The 24,958-nt window shown below is 51.7% G+C and overlaps 1 protein-coding gene and 1 long non-coding RNA gene across 2 annotated transcripts; one reads left to right on the top strand and one right to left on the bottom strand.

Moving 5' to 3' along the window:
• The first annotated feature begins 711 nt into the window (after nt 1-711).
• On the top strand, nt 712-12,010 carry CES3 (carboxylesterase 3). The gene is made up of 13 exons (XM_032854273.1): nt 712-857; nt 1,936-2,140; nt 2,244-2,382; nt 2,549-2,682; nt 3,118-3,271; nt 3,375-3,479; nt 4,054-4,155; nt 4,529-4,666; nt 9,266-9,346; nt 10,400-10,547; nt 11,193-11,342; nt 11,494-11,572; nt 11,677-12,010. Exons 1-13 carry the CDS (start codon nt 776-778, stop codon nt 11,870-11,872), a joined length of 1,713 nt encoding a protein of 570 aa, XP_032710164.1. The 5' UTR covers nt 712-775; the 3' UTR covers nt 11,873-12,010.
• LOC116865786 lies at nt 1,229-15,001 on the bottom strand. The gene is made up of 2 exons (XR_004382265.1): nt 14,904-15,001; nt 1,229-1,540 (listed from the first exon to the last, which is right to left on the bottom strand). It is a non-coding gene; the product is annotated as an uncharacterized LOC116865786 (long non-coding RNA).
• Between the last annotated feature and the right edge of the window lie 9,957 nt (nt 15,002-24,958).

The following is a 24,958-nucleotide window of genomic DNA, read 5'->3' as shown; positions in this document are numbered from 1 at the left end:
AAATCCAGGGAAGCAGCAAGCAGATGAATGGTTATCAGGTTATCAGGAGATGGGGGAGCGTGTAGCAATGGGAGTGATTACTGAACAGGTATGGGATATTTTGCAGAAGTAATGAAAGAGTTTTGTAACTAGAAAGATGTGGTATTTGCACAAAATTGCAAATACACTAAGTGCCACTGAGTTATATACTTTAAAATGGTTAATTGTATGTTATATACATTTAACCTCAATTTAAAACAAAACGAAACAAAACAAATAATATCACCTTCAATTCCCTGTATCCAACATCAGGGGGCTCAGGCACCCCCTTGACAAGTAGGACTGGACACTAGCCCCTGCCCCAAGCCATGGGCTCCCTTGGAACTGCAGCACGGTCCCTGGCCACCATTCCTTTGGATGGGTGCTGTGTGTCTCTTGCAGTGAGCACACAGGACCTGGTGGAGTTCACTGGGTCAGGAGAGCTGGAATTTGAAGCCAGGGCTTCGGAGCTCCCAAGCTCAGGCTCTTTCCCTTACCCCCATGCCCGCCCGCCACCCCACCCCACCCCCCACCCCCCGCCCCCGGGGAAATATCACAACATCCACCCCTCTGCAGTGGATCTCTGAACCCTCCCTCCCCAGCTTGGGTAGAGGTACTGGGTCCTAGGGCTGGCCACCAGCCAGATGGGGAGGTCCACTGAGGTTTTTATAACAAAGCCCTTCAGAGATTGGTTGTGCCAAAGGGTGGGCCTTACCATACCTTCCACCACTTCTGCTCCCAGTTAGTTGTGAGGAGCATGGGGACAGTGGTACAGAGTGGGTCCAGGGTCCTACCCTGGGTGGCCTGGCTGCTCCTGGTGTTCCCTGTCACAGCCACTGGTAAGACATGCAGGCAGAGCCTACCCAGGTGGGAGCTTCGGGGTTGCAGGGAGGACTTGGGTGGAGGGGACGAGAGGGAGGTAGGGACGGGGAGGGGTGGGCAGCCCGCTCGGGGAAGAAGCCCTCAGTTCCGAGAAATGGCAGGGGTTGTACTCATCATCTCTGGGCAGATCCGCTGCCCTTGCAGTCGTGTGTGAGCTCCAGAGCAAACCTCCAGAGGACATGTTTGTCCTAATGTTTTCAGGGCACCCAGGATTTGATTAATCAGCAAGACACAGCTGTAGAAATGAGGGTCAGGAAAGATTTCCCCACAGCTCTAGAAACAAACAGTGTGCAGGGAAGCACCGGGTCAGTCAAGAGGCAGAAGAGGGGAAGGGAAAACGTGGGCAAGAGCCTTTATTGTTTGCAGAAGGAAACAGCCAGCTGGCTAAGCAGGTTCTGGAGAGGCTAATTCAAATATTCTCGGTAGGCTCTGGGGCAGGGGCTGTCCTTCCTTATTTGGTATCTGGCCGTGGTGTGATTAGGGCAGGGGTTATTGATGGGAAATCTGAGAAGCCCAGAGGAGGTGGCTGGGGGCTCAGGCTCTGGATTGGTTGGTTTGCATCTGAAAGACACCTTTCCAGGAGTTGTTTATTAGCTCTAAGAACTGGCCAGCCCTGGAACGTGCACAGTCCCTCCAGAGTCTGCAGGACATCAAAATAAAGAAAACAAAATGATGTGGTTATTACACTTAATTTAGCAGATGAGAAATCCGAGGGTGAACAGCTAGCTTGATGGCCCAAAGCCCCATGGCAGGTCTGTGGGTCCCAGGAGAGCCTAGTTCGCCCTCCTGGGACTCGTTGGCCTAGAGGAGACTGGTAGAACTTCGAGGGGGGAGGAGAAAGTGGGGGGTCATCCTAAGGCCCATCTCCCAAGCTTGCTGGGAAGGCTAGTCACAGCGCTGGGTGCTAAGTGCTCAGAACACAGCTCACAGAGCAGGTACTCCAAGAACCAATGTTTAGTGAGTCCATTGACCTCCCTCCCACCATCACCTGTGGAGGCTGCAAACTCATTCACTGGCCCTCTGTCCTGCCCGCAGGGCCTGAGGTCACACAGCCTGAAGTGGACACCACCCTGGGCCGCGTGCAAGGCCGGCAGGTGGCCGTGAAGGGCACAGACCGCCTGGTGAATGTCTTCCTGGGCATCCCGTTCGCCCAGGCACCGCTGGGGCCCGGCCGGTTCTCAGCCCCACGCCCAGCACAGCCCTGGCAGGGTGTGCGGGACGCCAGCACTGCCCCTGCCATGTGAGTAGCCCCTTGCAGGTGCACAAGCTGGTTGGTGGCAGGGGTCTAGATGTCAGGGTTGGTGGGCTGACCCCCTGGCCCTCGGGCTCATCCCTGGCTGCAGGTGCCTGCAAGATCTGGAGAGAGGGGAAAATAGCAGATTTGTGTTGAATGGAAAGCACCGGCTCTTCCCTGTTTCAGAGGACTGCCTCATCCTCAACATCTACAGCCCAGCTGAGGCCACTGCAGGGGCCGGCCGGCCGGTGTGCAGCCCCGAGGGCCCCGTCTGTACCTGCAGCTCCGCCTGGCCTGTCCTCTCCCCAGCCCTGTTCTCACACTGCCACAGGGGTCCCAAGAACACCCTGGGTTGATGGGAGGGCAGCTGCTGTCCCAGGAGCTGGGGGTCACTGTCCCATGGCCTCTCTGCAGGTCATGGTGTGGTTCCATGGAGGCTCTCTTGTGGCTGGCGCTGCCACCTCCCAAGACGGGTCAGCCCTAGCTGCCTACGGGGATGTGGTAGTGGTCACTGTCCAGTACCGTCTGGGTTTCCTCGGCTTCCTCAGGTGAGGTGGCCAGCCCGGGGGAGCGCCTTGCTGGCACTGGGCAGAGACCAGCTTGGGAGGCCCGTCGGAAAACTGGGGTAGGGGTGCAGAGCTTGAATGCAGATTTCTCATGCAAGCGGGGTGGCTGGAGAACAAGGGCTCCTCCCCCATGCCCAGAGTTACACAGAGAACTTGGTCCTTTGGACAGGAAGTGCTGACTCCTGACCTGGCACCAGGATCCCAGCAAGGGATGGGGGCAAGGAGCACTGAGCTCTGGCAGGCTGTCCAGCTGGGCACACCCACACCACAGGCAGGGCAGGGGGCTCCTGAGCCTGCCTCCTACCCAGGCCAGACTTAGGGAAAGGGGAGGGTCTGCCATCCTGAGGGTTGGTTAAAGGCTGAGGACAAGCCAGCCAGCCTACCCTAATGACTGCCCCCAACCCCCCGGCTCCCTAGCACTGGGGACGAGCATGCGCCCGGCAACTGGGGCTTCCTAGATGTCGTGGCTGCTCTGCAGTGGGTGCGGCGGAACATCTCCCCCTTTGGAGGTGACCCCAACTCTGTCACCATCTCAGGCACCTCTGCTGGCTCCTGCATCGTCTCTGCCCTGGTGAGTTTCCACAGGGGGCCAGCAGCCATATCTCCCGTGGCCCCAGACCTCGCAGGGTCTCTGCCCACCCCTGACAGCACCCTGTCCTCCACACGGCACCCAGGTCCTGTCCCCGCTGGCCACAGGACTGTTCCACAGAGCCATCGCACAAAGTGGAGTCATCACCACCCCAAGGTTACTGGATTCTAATCCAAGGGTCCTGGCTCAGGTCTGCATTTCTTTCATTCTTTCTCACCCACCATGGGCCAGCCCCAGTCCGCCCTGTGCTTGCCCTGAAGTCCCAGAGGGTGTCACTGGTAGGGAGCTCCCTACCTCTGTGCCTTGCTTTCCAGTGCCTCCCTTCCCGCTGACACCCCCCAGCCCAGCACCCCTGTTGTCCCCTCCCTGCCACACTAGCCCTGCTGGAATCCCTCCTCTCTGAACCCTGTCTCATTTCCTTACTCACTCTGCACAGCTTGACTGAGCCCGCTGGCTCTGGGAATAGAGTTAACTAGATAATGATACCATTCTCAGAGGGGTAAGGGGACTCGGCTACCCACACGAATAATGACAGTATGATGCAATGGGAGACACACGGGGTGCCTGGGGACCACCCAAGCTGGTGGGCAAGGAAGCCTTGGGTTCCTCGGGTGGATGGCAGGTCTCTGGACAGTCCCGAGGCCTCATCTCTGACATCACTGCCCGTCTTTCCTACCAATACACCCTGTGTGTACAGGAGGCAGAGGTCTGGAAGGTGAGGGTTGATGGGGGAGGGAGAGGCAAAGCTCTTGTCTGTCCCCAAGGGCTTCGCAGACTCCCTGGGCTGCCGCTCCGCCTCCTCTGCTGAGATGATGCAGTGCCTTCGGCAGACGCCAAACGAAGAGCAGATCCTTAGCGTGAAGACGGTATGCCCACCTCTCAGGGGGCGGTGGCAGGCAATGGGACAGAGGGGTCCGTCCAGCTCTCGTGGGAGCCGAGAAACTGTCAGCAGTCTGGGGTGAGGCTCAGGGCAGCCTCCCCTGAGGGGAAGGCTCCCCTGGCTGTGGAGGGCCCAGCCAGGCCTGGGAGCATGAATGGAGGGCCACCTCTTCTAGAAAAGAGGTCTGCTTGGAAGCATCCTTTGCTTGGGCTCCCTATTCCTCCTGGTCCTCCAACCCTGGTGACCTCTATCTCCTCTAAGGCTCAGCCACCCAAGCATGCAGCCGGGTGAGCCCCAGATGCTTTCTTTTTAGGGCATGGGCCTGATTGGGAAGACCTGTGCCTTGCTTTCTCCTGCAGAACATGACAGCTTTCTACACTGTTGATGGAACCTTCTTTCCCAAGAGCCCCATGGAACTCTTGAGGGAAAGACACTTCCACTCTGTGCCCTTCCTCATGGGGTTCAACAATCATGAGTTTGGCTGGCTCATCCCCAGGGTGAGTGTCATCTGGCTCTTGTGCTTTCAAGGCCCTGCCCCAGCCAGTCCTCTGCTGCCCCAACACCATCACCACAGCCTGTGAGCTGACACTCCCATTTGATAGGTGAGAAAGTAAAGCTCAGGGAGGTTTACGGGACTTGCTTAAGGTTACCCAGATTAATTTTCCAAAAGCAAATGCTTGGGGACCAGGCTCTTGCACAAAGTAGCCTTCTGGGCAGCACTGATTCGCAGCATATTCTTGTCTTGGTGTCTGGTTTATACATCAAACTCTATGAGACTGGTTAGTATGTCTCTGTGCCTGGGAGTCTAATTACCTGAGCCTTTCAGGTTCCAGATAACAATAAGCCAGTGGGGGACATCATGGCCCAAGTGCCTTACAGTCCCTTCCAGGTGAACAGAACTCCCCACACAAAGTGTTAACATGATGCTTTCCTTCTGTGCTTCTTTCCTATCATTCTCTTTCTTCTACCCATCTTTATGATGATGGACTTTAATGACTGCAAAACTTACAAAGGGAGGGTCTCATTGTAACATTCTTTAATTTCCAAACTTGGGCACTTTCTAGTTTTTATGACCGAAGCGAATAAGCCAATGAACATCTGCACGTCCATAGCTTTTGTCCTTTGATTTCTTCCTTTGGAATTCCTGTCCAGGAAGGACATTTGGGTGTTTGCTGGATGACAGGCTCATGCAATCTTGACACTCAAGGACAAAACTTCTAGAATTTTCCAGGCCAGGTGTGTGTGTGTGTGTGTGTGTGTGTGTGTGTGTAATGGCAGAAGAGTGGGGGAAACAGTGCCCTGGACCCTGGCAGGCAGCCTTGACCCCACAACGTCAACTTAGAGCCATGAATTGAATGGTGAGAAAGAGCCAAGCTGGCTGGCTCCCAAGGCCCCAGGCAAGCCTCCCTGGTACAGAACCCTGTGCCTGGGACTTTGTAGCCACAGATGCTTCTCAGGAATTGGGTGGCTCAGGGCACTGCTCACCTTCTCACTGGTTCAGGCATTCTCTTCACTCTCCTTGTTATCCCTCTGGGCACAACTGTATATTTCTCAGCCAACTAGACGTTTACTGGATGTCCATAGTGGAAGCTTTAGCCATGGAAAGTAATCCACACCCCTTATGGAGCCCTCTCCATCTCTTAGGCATTGCCACTGGCATAGCACTTGGTGAAGTTGCTATGCCAGTTTCAGTTGCGGCCGGCAACTTGAGTACCCAGGTTTTGTTGCAACTTTACCAGCATTTGCAGACTATAATTTTTAAAATATCAACTTTATTGAGATGTAATTTCCATACCATAAAATTTACCCTTTTAAAAAGTATATAGTTCAGGGCGCCTGGGTGGCTCAGTGGGTTAAGCCGCTGCCTTCGGCTCAGGTCATGATCTCAGGGTCCTGGGATCAAGTCCCGCGTCGGGCTCTCTGCTCAGCAGGGAGCCTGCTTCCCTCTCTCTCTCTCTCTCTCTGCCTGCCTCTCCATCTACTTGTGATCTCTCTCTGTCAAATAAATAAATAAAATCTTAAAAAAAAAAATTAAAAAAAAAAAGTATATAGTTCAGAGGGCTTTAGTATATCCACAAAATTGTGCCACTATCACCACTATCTTATTCCAGAACCTTTACATCACCCTAAAATGCAGCCCATACCTGTTGGCCATCACTTCCCATCCCACCTCCCCCAGCCCCTGGCAACCACTAATGTACTTTCTGTCAAATCTGTGGATTTGCCTGTTTTAGACATTTCCAGCAATCTCTACACAGGAAGTGGGGCTCAGACTCACAGACCCGAGATCAAGAGTCACATGCTCCACCAACTGAGCCAGCCAGGCACCCCCTAGACATTTCAAATAAATAGAATTCTACAATGTGTGGGTTTTTTTGTCTGACCTCTTTCATCTAATAGGATGTTTCCAAGTTCTTCCATGTTGTAGCATGTATCAGCACTTCCTCCTCTTTTATGACTGATCGGTGCCTAGTTTGGATATAGTACGATTTGTTTAGCCATTCATCAGTTCATAGGCATTTGGATGGTTTCCACCCTTTTGGCTATTATGGGTAATCCTACCCTGAACATTCACGTACATGTATATGTTTTAATTTCTCTTTACCTAGGAGGGGAACTGCTGGGTCCTAGAGGAACTCTGTTCAATTCTTTGAGGACCCGTCTGTTTTCCAAAGTGGCTGCTCCATTTCCCATTCTAATACTCATTAGCTCTCATTATAGTCATCCTAGTGGGTATGAAGTGGTATCTCATTATGTTTTTGATTTGCATTTCCCTGATTACTTAGGATGTTGAGCATCTTTTTATGTGATAATTGGCCATTTTTATATCTTCTTTGGAGAAATGTCTTTTAAAATCTTTTGCCCATTTTAAAATTGCATGGCCTTTTTATTGTTGAGCCGAAGAGTTTTCCATGTATTCTAGATACAAGTCCCTTATCAGATATATGATTTGCAAATCTATTTTTCCCATTCCATGGGTTGTCTTTTCACTTTGTTATGGTATCATTTACAACACAAAAAACCTTTCATTTCGATGACATCTGATTTATTTTCTTTTGTGCTTGTGTTTTTGGAGTAATATCTAAGAAGTGATTGCTTAATCCAAAGTCATTGAGATTTACCTCTATGTTTTTCTCAAAGAATTTTATAGTCTTAGCTCTTATATTTAGGTCTGTGATTCATCTGAAGTTAATTCTGTATATGGTTTAAGTTAGGGATTCTTTTGCATGTAGTTATCCAACTGTTCCTGAATCATTTGTTTAAAAAAACTTTTCTTTCCATATTGAAATGTAAAGAAAATAATATTAATATATAATATTAAATTATTTCATTAATTTATATGTCTATCCTTATGCCAATACCACACTATCCTGATTACTACAGTTTTGTACTAAGTTTTGAAATGGGGAAGTGTGAGCCCTCCAACTTTCTTCTTCTTTTTCCAGATAGCTGCATTACTTTGCTAGAGTTACAACAGAGGACTACAATGTGGGGCAGGGTGGGGCACTTAAAGAACAGAAATTAATTGTCTCACAATTTGAGAGGCTAGAAGTCTGAAATCAAGGCGTTAGCAGGATTGGTTCTTCCAGAGTACTGTAAGAGAATCCATGCCTCTTCACTAGTTTCTGGTAGCTTCAGGCATCCATAGCTCTTGGTTTATGGATGGCATTCTCCCTCTGTCTTCACATAGTCCTCCCTTTGTACCATCCATCTCTGTGTCTGAATTGCCCCTTTTTACGAGGACACTAGTCATATCGGACTAGGACCCAGCCTAACGATTACCTCTGTAATCATCTTGACTACCTCTCTAAAGTCCCCATCTCTAAATAAGGTCACATTCTGCAATACCGGGGGTTATGATTGCACATATCTCTTTGTGGAGACCCAAATCAATCCCTAACAATTGTTCTGGTATTCTGGGTCGCTTGCATTTCCATATGAATTCTGACCAGCTTGTCAATTTCTGCTCAAAAAAAAAAAAAAAAAGTGGCTGAGATTTTGATAGAGATCATGCTGAATCTATAGTTAAGTTTAGGAAGCATTGCCATCGTAACAAGATGATATCTTCCAACCCATGAACATAGGCTGTCTTCCCATTTACATAGGTCCTCTTTAATTTCCCTCAATTATATTTTTGAGTTTTTAACATACAGGTCTTGCACTTTATTAATGAAGTGGATTTCTAAGTATTTTATTTTTGATGCTATCGTAAATGAAATAATTTTCTATACATCATCTTCAGATTGTTCATTGCTGTGTGTGGAAACACAACTGATTTGTCTGTTGTTCTTGTAGACCACCATTTTTAAGACATTTGCACCTTTAGCTACTGTGGCCTTTAGTTTAGTCCTTTACTTTTTAGTGCAATTAATATCCTCTTTTGGGTATACAGTCTTTGTGTTTACTCATCTGTGGGTTTTCTGTTCCTATTTTCACAAAGATTAGCAAAGAGCCTTGTAGCCATGAAACTAACTTCAATAACTAATGTTTCCGTAGTGTTTACTGTATGTCAGGGTCCTTATATTTGCAACCTTGGTGTTCATAATCCTATGAAGCAGGTTATTGTCATTTCTTTTTCTCAGATTAAGAAACTGAGACAGAGAGCTTAAGTAATAGGCCTGGGTCACGCACCTAGAAAGTAGCAGAGCTGGGATTTGAACCCAGAGACTATGCCCTTAAAACTGTAACATATAGGGACGCCTGGGTGGCTCAGTTGGTTGGACGACTGCCTTCGGCTCAGGTCATGATCCTGGAGTCCTGGGATCGAGTCCCGCATCGGGCTCCCAGCTCCACGGGGAGTCTGCTTCTCTCTCTGACCTTCTCTTCACTTGTGCTCTCTCTCACTGTCTCTCTCTCTCTCAAATAAATAAATAAAATCTTTAAAAAAAAAAAAATTAAAAAAAAAAAAAACTGTAACATATAAAGACAACATTTCACTTTAAAGACAGTGTTTTAACTTCCCCTGTGGGCCCTCGTATGACACCTGGTCACACTTGGCTCTGTTCACAGGGCCGTGGACACCTGTCTGCTCCTGGTTGTGAGTGGAGGGTAGGCAGTGATAAGACTGTGATGAGAGGACCTTGATGTTCCCACAGGGCTGGGGTTTCCTGGATAGGATGGAACAGTTGAGCAAAGAAGAAATATTGGCCCTAGTGAGACCCTACTTGGCCGATTTGGTGAGTCAAAAGGGAGAAAGAGGTAGTCCAGTGGTATCCTATCCAGAATAGTAGGGCACCCTCCTCTTCCTCCTACCCTCCATCCCCCACAGCTACCCCCACACTGCCAAACCCCTTGGTTCAGCTGCTGAATTTTAGTTCCACCTAGAAATCCCCTTGGACATGAGTCAATGTGGTTCTCAAAGAAAGATGATGATGATCATCATCTTCATAGATCACCCCCTAATGAGCCCATACTGTGTGCCAGAGACTGTCCTGTGCTGAGCCCTAGGACACGCATTCATCTCCTTCAATCCTCATTATAACCCTGTGAAATAGAAATTTTCATTATTCCCATTTTGCAGAAGAGGAAACTGAGGTTCCACGTCTCACAATAAGTAAAGGGCAGAGGCAGAGTTTCTGCCAGCTCTGTCTGATCCCAGAGCTTCCGCTGTTAAGACCATCCTGCCAGAGGTGGAGCCACTTGGACCTGAAGTCCAGTCACAACCCTGGCTACTTGTCCACAGTTAGCCTTTGAGCCCATTTCTTCATCTGTCAATCAGGATAAACTTCCCACCTAAGGAAACTGGATGCCATATTTGAAAAGTCTGCCAGGAAGCCAGTATTCAGAAGGTGCTCAATCTATGCATATTTCCCTCCCTTCTTCGGAACCCTCAGAGTCCTCCCCATTCATACCACCTCATCCCTGTTCTCTGGAGCTCTGGGGGAGCCCCCATGATTTGTTCTTTCACTAACTTCCTGGTTAAGTTCAACCGGTCAGTCCCTGAACACCAGAACCCTTAGCCAGGAACTTCACATGAGCTGCCAGGCAGCTCTGCCAGGCAGGAAACAACTTTCAACCTATTGGAGATCACACAGCCAAGCTGGCACTTTGGCTCCAGATCTGACCTGATCCTGCCCAGACACTATCTAGAACCCCCAAGGGAGGCAGGGGCACCCAGCACATGAGTCCTGGGATATGAAAGAGGCCATGCTGGAGGGTTTGGGGCTTCTTGGGAGGGTCTTCTGGGGCCGTGGGACCAGAGCAAGCCTGAGCCTGGACTTCTGTCCCAGGATGTGCCCCCTAAGGTGATGCCCAGCATTATAGACGAATACCTAGGCAGCATTTCCGACAGAGAAGCCAAACGCAATGCTTTCCAGGAGTTTCTGGCTGACATGATCATCATCTTACCTGCTGTGAATTTCTCTAGAAGCCTCCAAGGTGAGCCTATCCCTGTTCCCCTGCCCCACACTTCCCATTTTGGCCCAGGAGCTGGGTTATCACAGGCTACATGGCCCACACCAGGCTGCTGCCCCCATACCCCACTTCCTCCCCAGGACACAGACATGACTCTGGCAGGTCACTCTGCAGGCCAGTAAACCAAGGCTCAGAGAGGTGCAGTGACTCATCAAAGGTCACCCAGCAGGGCTCATCACCAACTCTCAGGGATTCACCTGACTCATGAGTGAATTTTTCCCACATTCAGCACTTCTCCTGGGAGAGAAGTCTTGCTTCCTCCAAGCCTGGTGGCTAGTCCCTGACACAGCATTAGAAGAGCTCCAAGCTCTTATCTTCATGACCTTGAGCAAGACACCTGCCCCCTCTGTGCCTTAGCTTCCTCATCGGTAAAACAGCGACAGTAACAGTCTAATTGGTATGTTGCCAGGAGGGTGAAATGAATGATGACACAGAAAGCGCATGGCGTGGTGAGTGACAACCAGCAAGTACTCAGCACGTGCTTGCTGACAGTGAAGTTGTCACCATCAGAACCGTTACTGGATTGGTGTTACTACGAGCCCAGCCTGCCAAAGGCAGGACCCCATCAGGCTGAGGGTACCTAGCCCTGAGGCAGCCCTCTCTCCACAGATTCCGGAGTCCCCATCTTTTTCTATGAGTTCCAGCATCGACCCAGTTCTTTCGCGAAGATCAAGCCGGAGTGGGTGAGGGCTGACCATGGTGCTGAGATAGCCTTCATGTTCGGGGGTCCTTTCCTCATGGACGAGAGCTCCCTGCTGGGTGAGGACACAGAGACAGGCGATCCTTGGGCTACAGGCTCCAATGGGCTAGGCTGGGGCTTGTAGGCACACACGTCTCCAGTCCGCACTGGGGACCCTTGGGTCCTCTCCAGGACCCACCTGACTCTGATCCAGGTCTGTTTCTCCCATAGCCTTTCCAGAAGCTACAGAGGAGGAGAAGCAGCTGAGCCTCACCATGATGGCTCAATGGACCCAGTTTGCCAGGACAGGGTGAGTGATGGGCAGGCATACCTGACTTTGGGCCTAGATGACTCGCATCTTCCCCCAGTGGATAGTGCGGGAGGCCTTAGCCTTCATTCATTCCTCCCTCCCAGGGACCCCAATGGTGAGGGGCTGCCTCTGTGGCCCTCCTACAACCAGCTGGGGCAATACCTGGAAATCAGCCCGACACCACGAGTTGGCCACAAGCTGAGAGAAGCCCGAATGCATTTCTGGACGGAGACACTTCCTGCCAAGATCCAGCAGTTGCAGCAAACACAGAAGGGCAGGAAGGCCCAGGGGGAGCTCTGAGGGGTGGCACAGTCCCAGCAACACAGCTTCTTCCTCTCTCTGCTAAGAAACTTTAGCTTAAAGCAAGCTGATGTACAGATATGTCCCTGAAAGAATCAGTCCCTCCACGACTGGCATTGTGCTCTGTTGAAATGTCACCTGCTGGGGTGCCTGGGTGGCTCAGTGGGTTAAAGCCTCTGCCTTCGGCTCAGGTCATGATCCCAGGGTCCTGGGATCGAGCCCCACATCGGGCTCTCTGCTCAGAGGGGAGCCTGCTTCCTCCTCTCTCTCTGCCTACTTGTGATCTCTGTCTGTCAAATGAATAAATAAAATCTTTAAAAAAAAAAAAAGAAATGTCACCTGCTGCCTTCTGCAAGGGCCTTTGTACAGACTCTTCCGTCTTCTTGAAGTGCCTTTCCCCCTTACTTCATGGTTAGTCACAGCTTATTCTTCAAGCCGGGGATCCCCCTCCTCCAAGAAGCTTTCCCTGCCTTCTTTGGGCCTAAGTCTGTGTCCATTACAGTATAGTCCACCCCAGACTAGCACTGTCTGTGTCTCTTTCACTTCTCTGAGGGTGGCAGTCAGCTTGACCCTGCTCTGTGTCTCCCACACAAGGGTCAGGCAGGACCTGGAGTCAGAGATGTCTGATGAACGAGTAAAAAAGAGTATGAGAATGGCGGCTGCTGGATGTGAAACCAGGCTCTTCAGCCACCAAAGCTATGCTCAGGGGTGCCTGGGTGGCTCAGTGGGTTAAGCCTCTGCCTTCGGCTCAGGTCATGATCTCAGGGTCCTGGGATCGAGCCCCGCATCAGGTTCTCTGCTCAGCAGGGAACCTGCTTCCCCTTCTCTCTCTGCCTCCCTCTCTGCCTACTTGTGATCTCTCTGTCAAATAAATAAATAAAATCTAAAAAAAAAAACAAAAAAACTATGCTCAGTCCTGCACAGATGTCCTCCTTGGCCAGGAGGGTGGATGGACAAGGCAGTCCTGGGGTATAGGGGAGTCCTGAGACCTCAGGGGATCCAGCCTAGAACAGATCTTACCCCCCACCAAGCAGCAATCACCCCCAAAGCCTGACTCAGGTTGAGGGAAGTCACTTTCTCTGTGCTGTGCACACCTGTCTCCTGCATAAGACAAAACAGAATCCAGCTAGGCCAGAGCCTGACTCTTAGGATATGAGATGTGAGTTTCCCAGCCCTAGCACTTCGACCCTTGGCTGGGCTCCTCCCTCCCCTCCCAGATGGGGGAGACCAACATCTAGCAGAGCTCACCACAGTCCCCACAGCACCTACAAGGACATAGGAGAACAGGTTGGGGGAGGGTGTCTGGACTAGTGCATCAGTCAGGCTGTTGTCACAGAGAAAAGAAAAGACCTACCCACTCAGGCTAAAACAGGTGAAAAGGAACCAGAGATTTTTGAGTGAGGACAAACATTTCTTTTTTTGAGGACCAATGCCCCATTCCCTTGAAACATCTGGATTTTAATACATACCACAAAAACTTTCCCTGTCCCCACTAGTTCATCCTGCAGGTCCAATCCCACATATATGCTTCCTCAGTCAAAATTCCTGACTGCTTGGGGCACCTGGGTGGCTCACTGGGTTAGGCCTCTGCCTTCAGCTCAGGTCATGATCTCAGGGTCCTGGGATCGAGCCCCGAGTCAGGCTCTCTGCTCAGCTGGGAGCCTGCTTCTTCCTCTATCTCTCTCTGCCTGCCTCTCTGCCTACTGTGATCTCTGTCTGTCAAATAAATAAATAAGAAAAAAAAAAAAGTTCCTGACTGCTGAGAGTTACATGAAAAGCACTTGCAGTTGGGACCCATGCTGTTCAGAGAAGTCCATTTCAGGCAGGAAGGAAAGACACAAAGCCAGATGGGCCCTGAGTCATGCCACTCCCCTGCTCAAAAGCTTCCTGTGATTTCTTGCCAGCCTTAGGGCAAGTCCAAATTCTTTACCTAGCATGCAAGGCCTCCTGTTCCCAACCCCTTCTCATCCCCTGGGAAGTTTGTACCCACAAGCCAGTAGAGAGCCTGACAAATAAACGAGCCCCAGTCACCACGTGCCACTGGGGACACAGAGGACAGTAGCAGGAGCAAGGCATAGGCCAGCCCTGACTTGGGGGACATGGGAAGGAAGAAGGACATCTAAGCCAAGACCTGGAGGACAAGCAGAGATTTCTCCAGGGTGCAGGCTGCAGCATGGCCTCGAGGGATGGACAGCATCAGGAAAGGGTGTTCCTGGCAGAGGGAACAGCAGGCACAAAGGTCTGGAGGCTGAAATGTACTAAGGATACAGTTCTAAAGGCTGGAGAGGTCAACAAAGACCAGTCTCTGAGGGGCCTTGTGGGCTACAGTTGAGGGTGTGTGCTTGAGAGGAGTGAAGGACCTTGGAAAGGCTTTAAGCAGAAGGTGACGTGAACTGGTTGGGGGTGGTGGTGAACTTGGGCATAGCGAGAACAGGGAGGGGACCAGTGTAGGCTTCCAGCTAGGTGGAAAGGCACTGGCTGGCCCTAGATTTAGAGCAGACAGATAGACCTGCTGACTGATGGACACAGAGGTGAGGGGCTGCCTGGAGGCGAGCAGACTCAGGCTGGGAATCAAGGGTCCAGATTTGACCGCGCTGAACAGGGAGTCTGCTTCTCCGTCTCTTATTTCCCCAAGGCGTTGTGGCCATTTATCCTCCACCAACAAACAATACCTGGGAATGTCCTTCTCACCGTATCTTTGTATCTTTGCCAGAGCTGAGTGCCATCAATTTTTAATCTGTTGGGTGGAAGTTGTAACTTCTGGTTTTATTTATTTATTTTTTAAGATTTGATTTATTTATTTCAGAGGGAGAGAGAACGCATTAGCAGGGAGAGGGGCAGAGGGAGAAGGAGAGGCAGACTTCCCACTGAGCAGAGAGCCCAATGCAGGGCTCAATCCCAGGACCCTGCAATCGTGACCTGAGCCGACGGCAGATGCTCAACCACTGAGCCACTCTGGTACCCTTTAACTACTGGTTTTAATTAACATTTTATGTCTACTCAAAAGGTGGAATATTTTCATAAGTGCTACCCATCATCTCTGGATAGCAAGGCTGCAATGAAGACCGCTCCAAGTCATCTCCTGTTCAGGGGTGTAGAGCGCTCAGCTGTATGCTTAGGTGTCCCCAGAGACTGGAGTGAGGACAACAAAACAATACCACTTAGAGCAGGAGAGCCTCACTGTGTGACCTCAAGCAAGTTTTAGAACCCCCTTGAACTTCCATTGTCACCTTTGTATAGTGCAATAATAATAACATTTACCCTCTACATATTTTTTTAAAGATTTTATTTATTTATTTGACAGACAGAGATCACAAGTAGGCAGAGAGGCAGGCAGAGAGAGAAAGGAGGAAGCAGGCTCCCCGCTGAGCAGAGAGTCCGATGCAGGACTGGATCCCAGGACCCCGGGATCATGACCTGAGCCGAAGGCAGAGACTTTAACCTACTGAGCCACCCAGGCACCCCGTCCCTCTACATATTTTAGGAGGATGAGGTGAGATAGTCCATGTAAAGTGTTTGGCACAGTGCAAAGCATCAGAAACTCATGGTTGTTGGCTAGTTAATCGTGAGTGGACCCAAGCTTTGGGGCAAATCCAGATTACAAGGCCAACCTCCACCTCCTTTTTCAGTCCTATGAGACCTCAGGCTGGTCATTGCCCCACTCTGGCCTTCTGAGCTTCCCTCAGCTCTCCACATGGCAGGACCACATGAGAAGGCTTTGTAAACTGCAAAGAACAGGACACATGGGAGGTTTGAGATGGCCCGTTGCCCCCACTGACCTGCCTCTGTGCCTGCAAGCTCACCGTTAAACCACCCCGTTGTGCCCAGATATTGCTTCTGTCAGCCCTGCAGAGACCTGGAGACGGGCATAGAGAAGTACTTTTGGCCAGCTGCAGCTGGAGGGACTAGGGTGCACTCCATCTTGTCAACTCCAAAAGCTATTACCGAAGCCAGGTGTTTGTAAATCTACTTTCCGAGTGCAACCCTGAGATTTTCACTCAGAGGGTGGGCCTAGGAACCTGGGTGGGTTTTGTTTTTTGTTTTTTTTTTTTAAGATTTTATTTATTTGACAGAAAGAGACCCAGCGAGAGAGGGAACACAAGCAGGGGGAGCAGGATCAGGAAAAGGCTTCCCACCAAGCAGGAAGCCTGATGCAGGGCTCAATCCCAGGACCCTGGGATCAGGACCTGAGCCGAAGGCAGACGCTTAACAACTGAGCCACCCAGGTGCCCCAGAAACCTGGGTTTTAACATGATTTCCCCCACATGATTCTGATACACAGCCAAGTTCAGTAATACTTGGATCATATTTGCTTTCTGTCATTTGCAGAGTGAGCCCCAGGGGATCAGAACACAGAACAATTCAGTCTTGATAAAGGAGAGGAAGAAAGGACAGGGGTGCTTCAGGAAAGGGCAACAGATGCGAGGCAATTCGTTTGTTCTTGCTTTCTTTCCTTTTTCTTGTTTTCTTTTTTCTCTTTCTCTCTCTCTCTTTCTCTCTCTCTCTCACACACACAATACTCACTTGGGGCTTGAGCCCCAAGGACACTCAGCTCTCACTTGGGGCTTGAGCCCAAGGACAAGCCCACATGGCACATCCAGCCCTTCGCTGTGAGAGGACCTCCAAGATGGGGAGCTCACAGGCTTAGGTTTAGTCTCAATGTTCCAGAATCTTAATGCAACCTCTGGCAAGGCTCAAACCCTGAGTCACATGAGCACGTTGAGACAGAGAATGGCTGCCCTCTGAAGCCCTGGCTTGGAAATTTACCCAGAATAAAATGTATTTATTATTTACTCAGATCCTTGAGTAACCCACCATCCAGCATTTTTCATGGCAATCATTAACAATCAGTTAGATAAAGCACTGGGTTTAGAAAAACGTCTATTATAAGAACCTGTGTGTCAGTTGATATGAAAAAATTACAACAACCAGAGCGCCTGGATGGCTCAGTGGGTTGAATATCCCATTCTTGATTTCGTCTCAGGTCAAGATCTCGGGGTTGGGAGATCAAGCCCTGCACTAGACTCCATGCTGGGCTCTGTGTTGGGTGTGGAACCTGCTTGACATTTTCTCTCTCCGGCTCCCTCTGCCCATCCCCCATCCTGCACATGCACAGGTGCTCCCTCTCTCACTCTCTCTAGAAGAAAGGCGGAGGGGGGGTGTGTGCCTATGTGGCTTAGTCAGTTGAGTGACCAACTCTTGGTTTCAGTTTCAGCTCAGGTCATGATCTCGGGATCGTGAGATCAGGGCCCCCAAGGGCTCTGTACTCAGTGTGGAGTCTGCCTTGAGATTCTCTCTCTCTCTCTCCCTCTGCCCTTTCCCCTGCTCATGTGCATGCTCTCTCTCTAATAAATAAATCTTAAAAAAAAAAAAAAAAAAGAAAAGAAAGAAAAGAAAAGAGAAGGGAGCCTGGGTGGCTCAGTGGGTTGGGCCTCTGCCTTCGGCTCAGGTTGTGATCTCAGGGTCCTGGGATCAAGGCCCGCATCAGGCTCTCTGCTCAGCAGGGAGCCTGCTTCCCCCCCTCTCTCTGCCTACTTGTGATCTCTCTCTCTCTCTCTGTCAAATAAATTAATAAAAAATCTTAAAAAAAATGTTAAAAAAAGACAACCACCACCCTGGGGGTCTAATTGTTGAGAACAGGGCATCCACTGTTAGAACACGAACAGCTGTTACTAGAATGCTGGGGTGTTAGTCATTAGAACAATGTCCACCACTGAGAGAAGCCCAGTCATTCCGAACACTCTGGGAATCCCATGGATCAGGTGACAGAACATGGGATAGCCTTTGCTAGGGCCCTAAGGATCAGGGGTTTAGAGATTGGAGTATCCATTACACCAAAGTCCGGGTGTTAGTTGTTGGAAAACTGGCCATGAGCTGTCAGACAATAGCTGTTTGAAACACAGAGTGTCAGGTATAAGACTTTGTGGATGGCTTAGAACAGACTACAGGGTAGTAGTTAAGAAGGGAAAAAGACCAGTGACTAGTTTGGATAATGACTAGTTTGGGGCCAGAGCAACAAGGGAACCAGCAGAGAATGGAGCAGAATAAGCAGACAGGGTCTCCTGTAGCCAGTCAGATGGGCCCAGCCCCAACTTCTGAGAACAGCCATTCTCAGGGCTGGCCCAGCAGGGAGAAAAGGTGAGGAGGTCCAAGAGCCAAGCTCCACAAATGTCCACATGGGAGCGATCCCTGCCCCTGGGGAGAGCATGGTTGCTTGGGGAGAAAAACAACCAAATGAAACAACTCCAACCCAGTACTATAGTCCACATGGATAGAGCTTTGGAGAAGCACAGAGGGGAAGTGCACAGCAGAGGGGGCACCATTTGAGCAGAGCCTTAAGCATGAGTAGGATTTTGCCAGGCAGAGGACAAAACATTTGGCAGAAGGGACAGAAGCAAAGGGGCTTAGAGGTGAGAGGGAAGGGTCCATGTGTATTTGGAGGAAAGGGTGGCCAGAAGAAGGCTAGAGGGAGAAGGTCTGGGGCAGTGCAGGTGAATCTGGATCTTATCCTGAGCACAGCGGGGCCCAGGAAGGTTTTAAAGGAGGGGAGGGAAATGGTCAGGTTTCTGTTTTCTCTCAATCCAGTGTGGAGGATGAGTTGGAAAGGATGTAAAGAGGCTGGGGCAGTGTCCTGGCCAGAGGTGGTAATGGCCTTTGCAGGGCACCAGCTCTGGAAGAGAGGAGGAGGGCTATTTAAGAGCTGTTTGGGAGGCAGAGCAGAGACTGAAGGGAGGAAGGGGACATGAAAGACAGGGAGGTGCTCAGGGTACCCAGGTTTCTGGCTTAACAACACCAACAGGGTCTCCAATAGGAGCAGGGAGCCTCTCCCGCACAGACTCATGGGGGTAGGCTCCAGGCGGAGGGTAGACCCAGGGGAGCCAAGCCGCCTCCCACCCCTGGACCCTAACGCTAGTGAAAGCCACTCGAACACAGGCAGATACGCAGATACACACACACACACACACACACACACACGCACACACACACACCACCCCCACCCCCCTAAATTTTGCGTTTGGCTCTATTCCCTCAACTGCGGAACCTGGGTTTGCAATCATTCTCCCCTCCATGGCCATCCCATTGGGCCCAAACTCATACGGTGTCCGCAGGGATCTTCAGGAGGCCTGGGGCCGACCGCCTCCATGTATCTCAACACTCAAAAACAATACAAGTGGCTGAACTTCCGGGAGGACGGTCTGTACCTGAACTTGTACTACGCGCCAGTGCACGCGCGCGGGGACGCTCTGCTGCGGGCGAGTGTTCGTCTCCATGCGCACCGCCCCTTGCTCAGGCCTCGGCTCTCCCCACCCAGGTGATGGTCCGGTGCCCAGGAGTCGCCTTCCTCGTGGGCTCTGCTTCCGCATATTGTGCCTATGAACACGGCGCCGGCGAGAAAGTGGTGCTGGTGCTGCTGCAGCCGAGGCTCGACCTCCTGGGCTTCCCGAGGTAGGCGAGGCCGGGGACCAGCACGAGGAACCAGGGACCCGGCCTCCTCCGAACTCTGGCTCAGGGAGGAGGAGGTGCGGGCCAGATGGAAGGATAGGGGAGGGGGCTGTGGGGGCGCGGCTGTGAAGCGTGCGTGCTGGGGCGGCGCCTAACTTCACAGGATGCTCCAATGGAGAGGGACCTAACTCTAGGGGAAAGAGGTATGGTCCCAAGACCGGGTGTCTCAGGGACGCGCCGCCGAGGCTAGGCGAGGCGAGGCAGGGCCAGGCAGAACCAGGCAGGATCCCCTGAGCAACCAGACGGTCGGGGCTTCCGGACCCTGATTATCCCAGGGGAGATGATGAGATGAAACAGAGGCAGGAAGAAAGGAATGTGGAAGGTCGCTGCAGAGGGATGCAGGAGGCCAGATGGGCAGGATGGGGCAACTGGGTAGATGGGTGGGCAGAGCTGATAGGAAAGGCCCCTAGGGCTGGGTGGATAGTGCGGGGTGAGGGAAACCACCGCTCCATTGACCGACGGTAAGGCAGTTCCTAATCTAGAATGTTCCCCGAAATGAAAGTCTTTTGGTATGGAAGCAATAGTGGAAGGAGCAGGGTGGGATGTTAGCATTCCACGTTCTCTTCCAAATGTCACATCCTATTCTGGCCCCCAGACATTCCACAGATGAGGAAAAGGTGCTGAGTTGCCAAAAGATGAAATGCTGGGCCAAGTTTGTCCATACAGTCTGAGTCTGGTCCCCTGACATGTCTGGGCAGTCCTCCTGCTCAGTGCTGGACCCACTGACCAGCTGCTTAGGTATTTGTCCCTGTGTGTCCCAAAGGAAATGCATGATCAGCCCAAGCAGACTGCCCCTTCTTCCCCAGTCACCAGGTCTTAAATGTCCCTAGAATGTGTTTTGCTCTGTCGCATGACCACACTCTTCACTCACTCATGTATTCATAATGCTCTGGTTTTTGCCCATCCCTATACTGGGTGCTGGAATTCAAGAATCTTGCAGACATGACACACATCCTCCAGCTGCTTGTTAATGTTATAACAAAAACAGTAAGTTGCTGTACTGGGGGGAACAAAAGGTGCTTTGAGAGCACGGAGGAGGTGTCTGACTAAGCCTGGATGGGCAGGAGCAGCTTCCTGGCAGAGGTGACATGTGAGCTGAGCTTTGGCTAGTCTTGTGACTATCTCCACATTCTCTCTTCTTCCCATCCATCTCCCATATGACACTCAAGGGATCTTTCTGAAATATCATCAGACCAAGTCACTCACTTGCTTAAAACTCTTCATGGCTTCCCTCTGCCCCCATACTAAAGTCCCAAACCTCTTGGCCTCTTGCCATGAAAATCTCCAAAATCTTTACTATGACATCTCTCCACATCCATCCCCTTCACACACCCCCATGTTTTTCTGTAACCTTATAATTGTGCTTCCTCCAAAAGCCCTGATCTTTTGCACATACTATTCCCTCTGCCTGGAAGCCCTTTGCCACCACATACTCTTTTTTTTTTTTCTTAAAGGCATAAATATCATCTCTGTAAAGACTTCTTGGACCCCAACTTCCAAAGGGAAGGTGAATCAGGGAAGGGTAAGAGAAGGAGGCATGGTGAAGACAAGTGAGACTGCATCAGCATTGCAGACCTGAGAAACAGAGGCATTTCTGAGGGTGGTTATGCAGGGAGGGAGTCTGAGGGATTGTCCCACCACCCAAGCCTTGGGGAGACCGGCCATGGACTCATCTGAAACAAGCAACCTGCCTTCCCCAACGTAAGCCCTGCAGAGGCTCCATCCTACCTCCTGCCAGAGCTAGAGCCTTAGCCTATTGTTTAGGGCCCTGCACTCCCCTCTTCAGCCTGACATCCCATGATGACCCAGGTCTCACTGATGCCATCAGGTTAGATCCTTTTACTGCTGTGCTGTGCCCCACTACCCAGCCTCAGGGCAAACTGCTCTCCCTTCTCCAAATCCTCCCCACCCTTCGAGGTCGACTTGAAGCCACTTCTTTTGGGAAATCCACCCAGACTGCCACTGCCCCTAGCATTGAACCCAGCTTGTCATTTACCGTTCATCCTGCTCAGCCTGGTGCCTGTTCATATCACATTAGCCTGAGGCCTCGGCAGGTTTCTTGTTACATGGAGTGAAGCTTTGACAGCTTAGGATCTTCTCTCCCTCCCCTACTCACCTCCCCTCCAAAGCCTCCCCAAAGCCTGGACACAGGATTGGTCCTCAATAAAAACCTGTTGACTTGGGGCACCTGGGTGGCTCAGTGGGTTAAGCCTCTGCTTTCGACTCAGGTCATGATCCCAGGGTCCTGGGATCGAGTCCCGCATCGGACTCTGTGCTCAGCGGGGAGCCTGCTTCCCCCTCTCTCTGCCTGCCTCTCTGCCTACTTGTGATCTCTCTCTCTCTCTCTCTCTGTGTCAAATAAATAAATAAAATCTTTAAAACAAAAAAACTAAAACAAACAAACAAACAAACAAAACCGACTTGACCTGACCTTTTCCATCTGTAAAATGGTTGAGTGAAGCAGATGGTGTCTTGATTTGAGCCCTCAGAGGAGGGTGCATTGCTGCCTGCTCCTCCTTGGGCTGAGTCTGCTTTGCTACATTCAGTGACAGGGGCTATGGCAATTTGCCTGGATTGCAAAACATCCAGCTTTTTCATTGTCTCAAGTGTGCCCCTCAAGGACATCCATACTCCATGCTCACTTGTCCATGGGTTTAGATTTTTGTGCTGCAATCAGACTCCTCACTCTGGCCTCTGCTACAACTGGATCAGGGCATACCCCAACCTGTACCACAAGTTTTATTGGTTTAGTTTAGTTTTTTGTTGGTTTTTGGTGGTAAATATATATATAACATAAAATTTGCCCTTTTAGTCATATTTAAATGCCCAGTTCAATTGTATTAGTACATTCATATCGTTATGTAACCACTGGCACCATCCATCTCCAGAATTTTTTCATCATCCCAAACTGAAACCCTACATCTATTAAACACTGACTCCCTATTTCTTCTCATTCCCAACCTTGGTACCCACTATTTTACTTTCTATCCTGTGAATGTGACTATCCAGGTATCTCATAGAAATGGAATCATACAATATCGGTCCTTTTGTGTCTGGCTTATTTTGCTGAGCATACTGTCTTCAGAATGCATCCAAGTTGTAGTGTGCATCAGAATTTCATACCTTTTTAAGACTGAATAATATTCCATGCTATGTACACACCATATTTTGTCTATCCATTTATCTGTTGATGGACCTTTGGTTTGTCTCCACCTTTTGGCCCTTGTGAGTAATGCTGCTATGAACAATGCTGCTATGTAGTGTCCCACAGGTTTTATGCCCCAAACTACAGTGTTGCTTAGTCTCTATTCCTAGGGCTTCCGGAGTTCCTGAGACAACTAGAAGCTGCAGAGAGTGGTGGGGGGCAGGGGCCCCCAATCTTCCATGCCCCAGCATCTAAGCCCCGAAAGCAAAGGAACGGTTGGAAGAGGGAGACAATACCCCTTTCCAGCAAATATTTATCTTCACAAAAACCCTGTCTCGGATTTTATTACCCCTATTTTACAAGGGTAACATTTTATTACCCCTATTTTACAGATAAGGAAACTGAGACACAAGACATAAAAGGCCTCGCTCAAGGTCATGACCTAGTAGTGGCAGAGTGGGAATTTGATACAGGCCTGTCTGACCCACCCTGTCGCTTCCATCCAGACCTGGAGCAATCCCTGAGGGAGGATGGCCCCTAGAAGAGGTGTGGCAGCCCTATTCTCAGGGGACACATAGGCAGCAGAACATCCCCACCTACCTCTAACCAGGGGATAGTCAACGAAACAGCCATTCAGTGGGACCCTGAGTGAGAGCTAGGAGCTCAGCCCCCTGGAAGGTGGTCCTGGGCCACCCGTGCACAACTCAGCAGGGACTAGCTGGGCTTGATTCACTTCAGTGCCTGCAGGACACCCTGACCTGGAGGTCCCAAGGTCTGACTGCAGGTTAGTCCAGGCCTGCTCCTGAAGGTCCCTCTGTTCCCTCCTTGGGCTCTCTTGCATGTCTGGGGAAGAAATGTGCTCCAAAGAGCCCCCTGCCCAGAGGCTATTATCTCCCAAATCGGAGGGTGTGCCGCTGAGGAGGAACTAGGATTCAGTCAGGGCTCAGGCAGGCTGCAGCAGATGCCGGGCCCATAAAGGGCTCCCAGGGATACCCTAGGACCTTCTCTCAGATTTGGAGCCTGGAGGAATTCCAGTGGGCAGCCAGGATGGTTAGCTGGCCCCCTGCCTCCCGCAGTCCCTGCCCCACACCCACCCTGTCCTCTCAGGAAGACGTCCCTCTTCTTGTCTGCTCCTCCTGAGGTGGCACCACTGGATGAGGGAGGCCGGGAGGGCTGCCTCCCGGCCTGCGTCCACCTCAGCTTCCTGGCTGCACCCGAGTCTCCGACGGCCACCCAGAGTTGTTCCTAAAGTCTCTGCCAGGCCCCACCCCGCAAGGAACGGTGCACAGATCTTGGTGAAGTCCCCAGGACACTTGGGTGGCTTTTCCCTGGGTTTACCGCGGCGTGCCAGGGCCGCCGAGAGGGGGAAGGCACAGCGGCGCAAAGCCCGCGTCGGAACAGCGCGCACACGCGGCTCCCGCCCGCCCCGCCGCTCAGCTCGGGCTGAGCCTCACGCCCCGCTCCGGAAGCGGCGCCCCTTCCTCCCCTCGGACACCCCGCCTGCCACCTCCACCGGGCCAAGCAGCAATTACCCGCGAAGGCGGCGGAGGGAGGGCCAATTAGTGCTGCAGACGCGGCGGATCCGCGGTGCCCCAGCTGACCGCAGGCCCCGCAGCGCCGCCGCCGCCGCCGCCGCCGCCCGCGGCCTAGGAGCCCCGTGGGACCCGCCGTCGCCTCCCGCCAGCGGCAGTGATAGATCCAGTCGCCTGGCTCCGGGCCAGAGCCCGAGCGGACGCGAGGGCGCCGGGAGCTGAAACTCACCGCGGTGGCGGCTTGAGGACGGGGTCGGGAGTCGGGGGCGGCAGCGGAGGGGGGTCTCCCTCCCCCGAAGGGCTCCTGCGCCTGTGACGGCCCGAGCCCAGGCGCCAGCCAGCAGTCTCCCGGCGGGCGGGCGGCGGGCGGCAGGCGGCGCGGTGGAGCGGAGCGGCCCCCGGTCTCTGGCAGCCGTGGAACGGGTGAGTTCTGCCCAAGCCCCTTGCGGTCTCGTGGCTCTCCTGTCTTCGGGCTCTCCAAGGCCCCGCTAGGGCTGCCCGCGCACAGAGCAGGTCCCTCCTGGTGCCCCCATGCTGGCTCGTGCCCACCCCCCGGCCGGGAGGTGGGCAGGAATTTGGGCAGCGCAGGGCCACAGGCGTTCATCACCGATGAATGAATCATGGACTTCCTTCCTCGGGTCCCGTGCCATGACTGGCCACCTGTGGGCTGTAGAAGACCCAAAAGGGATCAATCCTGCCTTCCAAGAGCCCACAGGCTGCCAGGGGAGGTGCTCCGAGGGCCTGGCGGGGATCCCAAGTTTATAGAAGCTCTGAGGTCCAGGGAGGCATCAGGTGAAGGAAAGATGGCCTGGAAGAGGAGCAGTACGGTCAGGTGCCACCACTTCAAGGCTTCGTCTTTCCCAACTGAGCCCTTTCCAGCCCAAGCTGGACACACTGGGGTCCTGC

The sequence above is a fragment of the Lontra canadensis genome, unplaced genomic scaffold, assembly GCF_010015895.1.
Source record: "Lontra canadensis isolate GAN:19392208 unplaced genomic scaffold, GSC_riverotter_1.0 scaffold8, whole genome shotgun sequence".
NCBI lineage: Eukaryota > Metazoa > Chordata > Mammalia > Carnivora > Mustelidae > Lontra > Lontra canadensis.
The sequence above is the reverse complement of the archived record's forward strand: the minus strand, read 5'-3'. Positions and strand labels throughout refer to the sequence as shown.

Coding starts and splice junctions, on each gene's coding strand:
- CES3 (XM_032854273.1), top strand. CDS start 776: ATGGGGACAGTGGTACAGAGTGGGTCCAGGGTCCTACCCTGGGTGGCC. Junction 9,347..10,399: donor GACCCTACTTGGCCGATTTG/GTGAGTCAAAAG, acceptor CTTCTGTCCCAG/GATGTGCCCCCTAAGGTGAT. Junction 11,343..11,493: donor GGACGAGAGCTCCCTGCTGG/GTGAGGACACAG, acceptor TTTCTCCCATAG/CCTTTCCAGAAGCTACAGAG.